Genomic DNA, 10,458 nt, shown 5'->3' with positions numbered 1-10,458 from the left:
AACCTCCTGCAGGCCTCTGCCTGGGCACGCACTGCTCGCCAGCGGGGATTTGGGAGTTTTGCTCGCTTGGGTTCACCGGGACGAGCCGGGGCCGGGGCAGACGTGTGTCTGAAGGCACTTTTCAGCATCACGCTTTGCCCTGACCCAAAGCCCCCGACCCTCCCCATGGCATTACTGGGGCCACCAGCCCATTTTGGCCGCATGTTTGAACTCCCCAAGGGATCGGGGAGCACAAGCCGTGCCGCCGCTCGGTGGCAGCACCCAGCACGGCTTACATTTGGCCAAAATTCATCTTTTTTTTGGAGGAGCAGAGGAATTGGAGAAGAACTCCATTTCCCATCTCTTTGCCCAACCTGGGCTCTGGGGGGGGTGACGATGCTCCGGTGCCACCCTGGCTGAAGGGGAGCGCTGCCACCGAGGTGTCGGTGTGGTGACAATTCGGGGAACACCCCCAGGACTTTATGAGGGGCGAATTGAGCGAAATTTGGGCTCGTTTGGGTCAGATTTATTTAATTTTTTGCCTGTAAATCCGCACAGGTTTGGTGCAGGTGGCCCCACAGCACCGCGCCTCACGGCGGCTAAGCAGCTATTCGCGTGCTTACACGCGTCCCATTACGGGTATGCCCGTGGCGCCCGCCTGCTCAGCGCGGCGCGGTCATTAAGCCCCGTAATTGCAATTAGCGAGCGGCCCCCGGCTGGGTCCTAACGCCCGCCCGCGCTCCCTCCACGGCCGAGGCCACGCCCCCCAGCGCCGAGGCCACGCCCCCCAGCGCCGAGGCCACGCCCCCAGCGCCGAGGCCACGCCCCCAGCACCGAGACCACGCCCCCAACACCGAGGCCACGCCCCCAACACCGAGGCCACGCCCCCAACACCGAGGCCACGCCCCCACCCCGCAGCACCCTTCACCCGCCGCCACGCCCCCTCGCTGCAGCCACGCCCACCACTAAGCCACGCCCCCTCCCTTCTTAAGCCACGCCCCAACACCCCCCGCCCCCCTATGAATTCCTCCCCGCCCTACCTCACCCCTCTCTCGGTGCCACGTGTGCGCGTGCTTACGTCACGTCCGGCGGCGCCTCCCGGAAGTGGCGCTGGGGCCCGTTGCTAGGCGGCGAACGCGGAGGTGCGGGGCCGGGGCCGGGTCTGGGCCCGGGGGGGGACAGCGGCGGCCTCTGGGGGGGCCCCGGGCGGGGAACGGCGGCTGCTGAGCCCCGGGGGGAGGCCCCGGCCTCTGGGGGTGCCGTTGGGGGCGAGCGGGGAGGGGGCGAGGCCGGGCAGGGGCTCCCTGAGGGGGGGCCGAGGGGGGGGGTTGTGGGGCCGGGCCTGGGGTGTGAGGGCTGCGGGGGGGGGGGGATGGGGGCGTGTGGAGGCGGTGGGGGGTTAAAAATGGGTGTGAGGGGGTCGGGGGAGGGGAGGCGGTTCTCCTCAGGTAGAGGGGGTGCCCAGGGGGTGGTGGGCCAGGTGGTCTTGGGGGGTTTCTCCAACTTTAATGGTTTTAGGATCTGCAGCCAGAGATCCTCAGCTGCCTGAGCTGAGCCGGGGGCAGCCCAGCTGCAGGCAGGGGCGGCTGGCACGGACTGCATCCCATCAGGCGTTATCTGCAGGGATGGGCAGCGCTCAGCCAGTGTCCGCGTCCAGCTGTCCTCCTTATGCAAGGTTTTCCCTACGTCCAGGTGGAATTTGTTGTGTTTGGGTTTGTGCCTCCAGTCACCGGGTGTCACTGAGGAAAGCACTTTCCTCTTCTTTACATCCTTCAGTGAGATATTTGTAGGTGTGAGCGAGAACTCTTCCCTCCACACAGAACAATCCCAATTCTTTTGGCCTTTCCTCATGTGAAAGATGCTTCGGTGCCTGATTTGTCTTTGTGGCCTTGCGCTGAGCTTGCTCCAGTTCATCCAGATGTGTCTCGTCCTGGGGAGCTCAAAATGGGGCTCAGCACTCTCGGTGGGGCCTCACGGAGGGAGGGATCGCCTCCCTCGACCTGCAGTGCTCTTTGTCACCGTGTACGGATGATCACCTGTCTCTCACTGGTCTTTATTTCAGGCGCAGGAGGGCAATGGCTCTGAGGGTGATTGTGCCGTGTCAGTCGGAGGTGACCGGCTGACGTTGGAACGCCAGCTGCTTGCTGTCCGCCGGTCCTGCTCCTAGCCCGAGATGGGGAGGTAAGGATCCTCAAGGAGCTGTCCAATTCTGGTGTCGTTTGAGCGAAGGGCGGGGAACCTGATTATGAATTCAAGGCTAACGATGAATTCAGAGGTGGGAGCGTGGAAACAGGGTCTAGACTGAAGTCAGAGCATGAGCAAAACTGAGCTAGAACATAACGAAGGAAAAAGCTCTCTGAAAAACATTTAACCTTTGCTCATTTCAAAATGATCTATGCCTCTTTTTGGTAACAAAGTCCGTCTTTAAACCAGATTATCCTCTCTGAATTTTAGGATCAGCATCTCGTGTTTGCTTCCTGCTTCTTGGCACTTCAGTATCTCCCCCGTGGGGTGTCCGCGCGTGCTCAACACGACGTTGCGGCAGATCGTCGTGATCGGGATACTCGCTGCCGCTGTCTCCTTGCTGTACTACTCGCTGGTTGTCATCCGCAACAAGTACGGGCGTGGGTCCAGGGACAAAAGATTCCACAGGTGAGAGCTGAGAAGACTCTTGGAGAGAGGAATAAAATGTGGTTTTGGCGTGAAAAACAAGGCACTGGCAGGGAGTGTGAATAAAATAAATGAATCGGGAAAATCGGTAAAAATTTGTTTTATTAATGAAATTTTCCTTCTACATTCCTTTCAATTTTTCAGCAATTCAGCTTTCTAATAACTTCTTTTAAAGTTTTGGTAGCAGGGTAGGAAAACTACAGGTGCAAGAATGTTGAGGGAGTTTTTTTTTTTTCTGGAAGTTACTTCTGGTATTTATTCTGGGAGTTTGCTTATTATGGGTAGCACGTCACTTTCCTTCAGCACGCTACTGCAAGCTGTGATTCTTGTGATGGAAACTGTTGTCCTGTCTGGAGTCTGATGCTGAGAGAAGCTTCCATATGGAGCTCGGTTGCCAGGTGGTAACGCCAAGTTTTCTTCTAGATATCTTGCCCGGGTAACCGACACCGAAGCTACAGACACAAACAACCCCAATCTGAATTATGGAATCGTTGTGGACTGTGGCAGCAGCGGCTCTAGGATTTTTGTGTATTGCTGGCCGAGACACAACGGTAACCCCCATGACCTGCTGGACATAAAACAGATGAGGGACAAGAACAGAAAACCGGTGGTTATGAAAATTAAACCAGGTACCGGAAAGAAATTATTTTACGGCGTGATTTTTCTAGATAGCCGTCTGTCCGACCTTTGTTTTTTCAAGCCCTATATTTAAAATGTCTGGGTAAAAGGATACTTGCAAGTTGTCAGCGTGGCGCTCCTTTGGATTTCTTTGGGTTTGCTTTGCAGACAGCTTTGTTCATCTTTAGAGCTTGAAACGTGACGCTGACAGGCAGGAGGGAGAGGTTTCTCTGCTTACGGAGACAGTTGTCAGTTAACTCGGGTCTGTTTATTTAGTGAATAAGTAATCTGCTTTCTCTAAAGCTATCCGAACCAATTATTTAATTAGGTGATATAGCCAACAAAGGCTTTTGTTTAATGTTTAGAGGGTGATTAAGTGTTAGCTTAATTATTCATTTCTTATGTCTGTAGTTGATTTCCTGGGTTTGGTTTTGGTTTGTTTCTGCTCTGTGGTGGTTAGCAAGGTTTCCTAGACAGGAAATACCCAAAGCTTGAGTTGCTTCACATTCGTATTTATCTGTTTTCGCTAGGTATTTCGGAGTTTGCCAGCTCTCCTGAGAAGGTCAGTGATTACATTTCTCCGCTTCTGAGCTTTGCTGCTGAACACGTGCCCCGTGCAAAACACAAAGAGACTCCTCTTTATATTCTGTGCACTGCAGGAATGAGGATTCTGCCAGAAAGGTTATTCGCTGTCTTATTTTTAGTGTTTAGAATAGCGAGCTCGATGTCTTTGGCTATTTTTAACTGCTCAAAATGGAATTTTGCAGCCAGCAGAAGGCAATACTTGAAGATCTGCTCACTGATATTCCCGTGCATTTTGATTTTCTGTTTTCGGACTCGCACGCAGAGGTTATTTCAGGGAAGCAGGAAGGTAGGTTAATGTTGGAAAAATAATTCTAATCTTTGAAACATTTATTACTTTCCGGGTACAACTTGAACAATTTTTTATTTATTTATGGCTTTTTAAAATTCTGGTTCAGTTGTGAGACCTTATTCCTCAGTGGCAACAGATGGAGTGTGGAGATAATCATCTGCTGTGATCTAGCTTGTCTAAATGTTTTCTAATTAGCAGTGAAAATAGCTCATCTGTGCTTAGCAAGGATTTTAATCAATTTTCTCACCCTTTAGAGAGGAGGGATCAGGATAAGGCACAACATTCTTGATGAGGAGTGGGAAAAATGGTTTCTAAAGGAGCGGTGTTTGGTTGTGATCGGCTTGCTAGAGGCTTAAAATCATTTTAAAAGCTAAGGTGCTTTTTTATGGAGTTTAGACATCAAATTGTGTTTAATATATTGAATTGGGATTTTCGTCCGAATCTTGACTTGGAAAAGAAGGCAGAATAATGTGTCAGGAATGTGTAACGTTTAAATATTTTATTATAGAAAATATGAGCAGAGACATAACTCATATGCAAAAAAAAAAATCCTCTTTGTTTTTAAGTTATTCCTGAAATGTCCAAGTATGTTTTCTTATGCACGTAGGAGTGTATGCGTGGATTGGCATCAACTTCGTTCTTGGAAGATTTGAACATACAGACGATGGTAAGTATCTTAACCGTGAATTTAACTTGGATTTTAGGAAGGATTTAAGTACGTTGCTGTGCTTTCACTGTCTATGGTGTGTTTTTAGATAAAGATTTTAGTGAATAGGACACGTGCAGATGCTGATATTTGTTTAACTTGCAGGTGAAAGTTCAGTGATCTGCATTGCTACAAAATAAAAATCGCTACAAGTAGTGCAGTGCTGCTTTAGGCCCATCCTGGCTGTATTTTTCAATGTTTTTTTCATTCTTTTATCCAGAGGATGAAGCCATTGTGGAGGTGCACGTCCCGGGCAGCGAAAACAAAGAGGCTATCTTCCGTAAGAGGACAGTGGGTATTCTTGACATGGGCGGAGTGTCGACTCAGATAGCATACGAAGTCCCTAAAACTGTAAGCTTTGCCTCTTCACAGCAGGTTATTATCTGTGCAACTTTCTTCTTTTCATTTTGGTTTATTTTAATGCATTTTCGTTCTTCTGTTTTCTTTGTTTTGAGTCCTATTCTTCATTACATCACATCCAAAACAAAGGCAAGAGAAGATGGCAAAAATGAGCCCTTCATCAGCTAAGCAACTCATTTGTATTTTTGTCACTTTTAAGTTTAATTGCATTCTTTGTGTGTGCATGTGTGTTTATACAATTTTAAATGTGTTATATTTACGGGACTCTGTTCTAGAGACCTAAGGTTTGTTTTTTGTAAGAACTTGTGTGAGATATGTCTTTTTTCCTTCATAAGTTGGGTTGGTAGAAACTGAAGAAGCAGGGCATGAGGATGACAGTGTGCAGTTTGTTGAAATGTTACCTGCATCCTCAGCACAAGTCATCTGTTGTAGGAAGCAAATCCCTTTGTTGAAAGTCCTAAAGGGAATGTCACTTGTTCTAATTGCAGCATACTGAGTTCTAGGGTAGCTTCTGAATTTTTAAAATAAGATAACCACCCATTAACATCACTTAGAAATTATCTAAAGTCAGAATAGCATAAAAGCCCCGTGGTTTGACTCTCAGTGCACTGTCATGATGAGATATGTGTATATTTTATATGTGTATTTTAAACCAGATTATGGTTTTTCATTATTACGGGTTTTAGTAACTACACTGCCTTTCAGACAGGTGGTGTAACAAATAGCTTGGACTATTAAAAGAGTGGGCATTCAGATTCAGAGCAGATTGCCCTGGTTGAGTATTAATTGGAAATAAGAGTAGCAGCTGATTGATGATGCCTGTTTTATGTCTTTATCTGAGCGTAAACCAATACAAAGTAGGTATTGTGGCTGGGGAACCTGTTCAGGTTCCTAAGCAAAGAAAGGACGACAACTGGCTGTGGTGCTTACGGTCTCACTGCTGTTTCTCATTTATAACATCTGTTGGAAACCCCGCAATGTTGTTCTACTTATCTAAGCATGTTCTACACGAAGTGCTTCTGCTACACATCCCTTAAATATTTGAGAAGTTACTGCAAGTGACTGATGACTGGTATGTGGAGAGAGCTGAGTGACTGACAGAGTTTCCTGGAAAGCTTGAAAACTTCCAAACTGGAAAATGAAGAACAGCTCTGCTGGGCAGACCAGAAATCTAGGCAGCCTAGCAATTAATAGCATGGGGACTCGGTCAGAAGTAGTATCGTTGAGCTTCCTAGCCATAGCACGTCCTTTTCCATGGGAAAAGGTACTTCAGTGTCCATAGTAGCAGTTCTTTAAGTATTGATAGCATCCAGTGTGGTTGTCTGCAAGTAACATGCTTACCTATCAAATCGAAGGTAACGTGGACCTATAAAAAGCAAAACAGACATGTAAGGATTGATGTTTACAGATATCAAGTGCGTCTTGTTTTTCAAAGAGCTAGTATTCAGGTTCTGGTTTGTGTTGTTTACACCTAATCGTGGTGCTTGTGCTCCTACAGGAGGAAGTTGCCAAAAACTTGCTTGCAGAATTCAACTTGGGCTGCGATGCTCATCAAACGGAGCACGTGTATAGAGTCTATGTCGCAACATTCCTTGGCTTTGGAGGGAATGCAGCACGCCAGAGATACGAAGACAGCCTATTTACCAGCACGGTACTTAAGAACAGGTAACTAGCTTCAATTCCTTGGCTATATGGCTTCTGTAACCCCGAACTTAAATATATTTAGTAAAGTATCCTGATATAAAACGTAATTTCTAGTGTGCTATGTGGAACGCTGAAGTTTCTTTAAGTGAGGATGCTGTTTTGTTTTGATGCTGTTGTAACTTGGAGCTTGGTGTTTCTGAGCTGCGGTTGTTACTGTGTTTGTGTTGGTTTTTTTTAACCAGACTGCTGGGCAAGGAGACTGGCATGACTTCTGATGCACCGTACCTAGACCCTTGCCTGCCCCTGGATGCTCAGGATGAGATTCATCAAAACGGACAGATAATGTATTTGCGGGGAACAGGAGACTTCAATCTGTGTCGTGAAATTATTCAGCCGTTCATGAACAAGACTAACGAAACCCAGACATCTCTTAATGGTGTCTATCAGCCTGCTGTGCACTTTCAGAACAGTGAATTCTATGGCTTCTCAGAGTTCTATTACTGCACCGAGGACGTGTTGCGCATGGGAGGAGATTACAATGCTGCTAAGTTTACTAAAGCTGCAAAGGTAAAGTATTCTTCAGAGAAACTCTAGTTTGAAACAGCTAGCCTGTAAAAGCACTGGGATGCAGGGTGGTCTAGTTCCAGAAGAACTGTTGATACTGGAGGAGTCCATGCTGCTTCCACCTCCTGCTTCTATTTAGGAATGCCTTAGAATTCCTTTCTCTTTTGTTTTATGTATTCTGCACCAGTTTCCCAGATGTTAATCCTAACAGGGATCAGCCTGTTGGGGACAGTAATGCCACGGTGTAAACTAGAGTAACGTGACCCGCTCTGTCAGAGCCGTAAGAACAGGCTTCACCTCCAAGTGTATGACTAAACAATCTAAGTCCTACTGCGTATTAATTTTCCCACAAACGCTGAGTACAGGTCAAAATGGTTTTGTACAAAATACTGTGAAATTTGTGGTCAGGCTTAATAGCAATGCAAAGGAAACTGTTATTTTTGAGTGTTCTAGCCTTTGGTATTTACAGAGCATCTTATCTAGTGGCATTTTTATCTTTTCAAGGCAGAAGCAATGTTTATATCTTTTTTTTCCCTTTCTTTAAGGATTATTGTGCCACTAAGTGGTCTGTCCTGCGGGAACGTTTTGACCGTGGTCTTTATGCATCGCATGCTGATCTCCACAGATTGAAGTAAGTATTTGTGTTTGTACAGCAAATTCATTCAGGCAGAGTTGCCAGGGAGCGGTCATGTCCAAATGGTCCGTTTAATGAAATCATTGAAAGTGTGAATATAACCTTAAATATTGCATCAGCCGTAAAAGTTACTGATAGTCCCATGTCCAAGTGTGCTCCCTAGTCCTTTGGGACTCTGTAACTGCCAAAAAAAATAAATGCCTGACTAGATGACCCTCTTTTTTATAGGTACCAGTGTTTTAAGTCTGCCTGGATGTATGAAGTATTTCACCGTGGCTTCTCTTTTCCTGTGAGCTACAACAGTTTGAAGACAGCCCTGCAGGTGTACGATAAGGAGGTGCAGTGGACGTTGGGAGCCATTCTTTACCGAACGCGGTTTTTACCTCTAAGGTACCCCTTGTTTTCTCAGATATCTGGAAACAGTTTTTTGGATGGAAGGGAAGAGTTTGCATGAGGGAAGGTACAGGGATAGCAAAGCAGCTGACAGATAGGGGGAGACAAGATGCCGCTTCTAGTGCATCATACAGAACCTGAGTGTGTTTCAGGTAGCTCAAGTACTGCCTGATAAAGCCTGTTTTACTAAAAAGGGTTCTGTTTTCTTTGGTAACATGATTTGGAGGCAAGGCTTGGTTTACAATTTATGTCTGTTCTCTCTCCGATTCTTTTCAGAGACATCCAGCAAGAAAACTTTCGTGGAAGTCACTCCCACTGGAGGAGCTTCTCCTTTGTTTACAATCACTATTTGTTTTTTGTCTGTTTTCTGATCGTGCTGCTCTCCATCCTGCTTTACCTGCTAAGGCTCAGACGGATCCACAGGCGAATGCTGCGCAATAGCTCATCTACTTCCCTATGGATCGAGGAAGGCCTTCCACCACAGAAGATCTCAGGAGCCTTATGAGATGCTGTGATGGAGAGTTTTTATTGGACTTCCTGCACAAAAAGCCATTTTTGCCTCAGGGTTTCTCCTTTTTGTCCCTTTAAATCATTGAAGAAGAAGATTGGCTGGAGCGTGGAGTTCAGCTAGGCTTCGGAAATACGGGGAAATGGGGGTCAATTTGGCTTAGTCTCATTAGACAGTATCTGCCAAAAATTACTTATTTTTTTTAATATTGCACTTTTGTGTGTAATGGGGCGAGTAAAGACTCGATGCCAGTAAGTGAGAGGCAGCAACTTAAGCTGTGTGGTAAGAGAAGAGAGTGAGTGTGAGTTCTCGTCCTGTGGGTGAGACTGTGAAATGCTGTTAGCTAGGATGAATGAGCTTTATTTTTATTTTATTTTCCAGATTCCGGGATCGATATTGCTAGACTTCTCAGTTCTGGATCTCCTCAGTCAAAGAAAAGGAAGTGCAGGGTTTTCAAAAGCCAGTTAGAAAACTTCTTAGATCAGCTTTTCTCATTTTATATTGTGGAATAAGTACTGTGATGGAGAAGAAAAATCTATTGCACCCAATGCTGTACTTCCAAAGAACTACTTAAATCAGTTTTATTTGTGACAGTTATCTGATATCACAAATATCTGTCCCTTTTATCTAGGAAGCTGTATCTCCATAGTTGCAAACCTCACTACTTTTTAATCTTTTATTTCTGTTTCATTCAGAGATTGCCCTGAAACTCCAGCAAGGTGAAGAGAACTGGAATATGCCTTGGCTTGTTTCCACTAGAGTAGACATGCACAGTGTCTTTTTTGTTTTCAAATACTCTGAACTGTTAATTTATATTTTATTTAAAGCTGTTAATTTTACTTGAAAGTAAATTTGTCCATGATTAAAAGTGGGATTTATATGAACGTCTGGTGTATGGATTTTTTATTGCACAGTATAAATCACTTCTGTTCTCACGAACAGAAAAATCTGAGTTTTGTTTTATATTCTGCTGGGTTTTTTTTTGAGCTGTTTTTTTTTTTCCCTGAGTGAATGCACAGGCTGCAGGCCTCTCACTTCTGGTGTCTGAAACTGTAGCACAAACTTGTTGCACTCCTAGGCTGATAATGGTTATCAGACAACTGACAGTGTTGATTGTTACAGAGCCTGTACTTCCTCTTTCTGAGATGCTTAAAACTGAGTACAGAGCCTCTAATTGTGTGCTTAGATAACGCAGTTCCCCTTTGGACAAGGATTGACGTTAGTGGTAAAGTGGAGAGGAAGTGTCAGGGTGTGACTTGGCACTAACCAGGCAGATGCCAAGTGTCTTTTAGCAGAAGAGATGGAGTGTTTCAAATACAGAATGCAGAATAAAAAAATACTTCTGAAAAAAACATAAAACACTTGAGGAAAACATTTTGGATCCAAACAAGATTTCCTCTTAGATGGAATGATACCCATGCCTGTGATGGGTCAGTTTGTGATAATGCCAATCACTGACCATCACTTTCACAGCTTGTTTTTTTTTTTCCTTCCGCTAAATTTTCCCT

General features: G+C 45.8%; 1 protein-coding gene across 4 annotated transcripts; it reads left to right on the top strand.

Annotated features, from left to right (window-relative positions):
• Positions 1 to 998: 998 nt before the first annotated feature.
• ENTPD4 (ectonucleoside triphosphate diphosphohydrolase 4) lies at positions 999 to 9,834 on the top strand. Of its 4 annotated transcripts, none has more exons than XM_066983583.1 (13): positions 999 to 1,121; positions 2,042 to 2,160; positions 2,434 to 2,631; positions 3,073 to 3,278; positions 3,798 to 3,948; positions 4,035 to 4,138; positions 4,749 to 4,808; positions 5,068 to 5,198; positions 6,706 to 6,872; positions 7,094 to 7,418; positions 7,961 to 8,046; positions 8,278 to 8,439; positions 8,719 to 9,834. In XM_066983583.1, the coding sequence occupies exons 2-13, from the start codon at positions 2,153 to 2,155 to the stop codon at positions 8,945 to 8,947; spliced, it is 1,827 nt and encodes a 608-aa protein (XP_066839684.1). In that variant the 5' UTR covers positions 999 to 1,121; positions 2,042 to 2,152; the 3' UTR covers positions 8,948 to 9,834. The 4 variants fall into 4 exon arrangements, with proteins under 4 accessions (XP_066839684.1, XP_066839683.1, XP_013057564.1 ...); XM_066983582.1 differs by having other exon boundaries at positions 5,068 to 5,222; XM_013202110.3 differs by lacking the exon at positions 999 to 1,121 and adding an exon at positions 1,443 to 1,765 and having other exon boundaries at positions 5,068 to 5,222.
• The last annotated feature ends 624 nt before the right edge of the window (positions 9,835 to 10,458 follow it).

This window comes from Anser cygnoides, chromosome 26 (assembly GCF_040182565.1).
Source record: "Anser cygnoides isolate HZ-2024a breed goose chromosome 26, Taihu_goose_T2T_genome, whole genome shotgun sequence".
NCBI classification, from domain to species: domain Eukaryota; kingdom Metazoa; phylum Chordata; class Aves; order Anseriformes; family Anatidae; genus Anser; species Anser cygnoides.
This window is presented reverse-complemented; position numbering and strand designations above follow the sequence as displayed.

What these genes read in the sequence shown, in the direction of transcription:
- ENTPD4 (XM_066983582.1), top strand. An exon ending in AGGGACAAAAGATTCCACAG is followed by an intron (nt 2,632 to 3,072) that starts GTGAGAGCTGAG and finishes GTTTTCTTCTAG; the next exon opens with ATATCTTGCCCGGGTAACCG. An exon ending in ATTTGAACATACAGACGATG is followed by an intron (nt 4,809 to 5,067) that starts GTAAGTATCTTA and finishes TCTTTTATCCAG; the next exon opens with AGGATGAAGCCATTGTGGAG.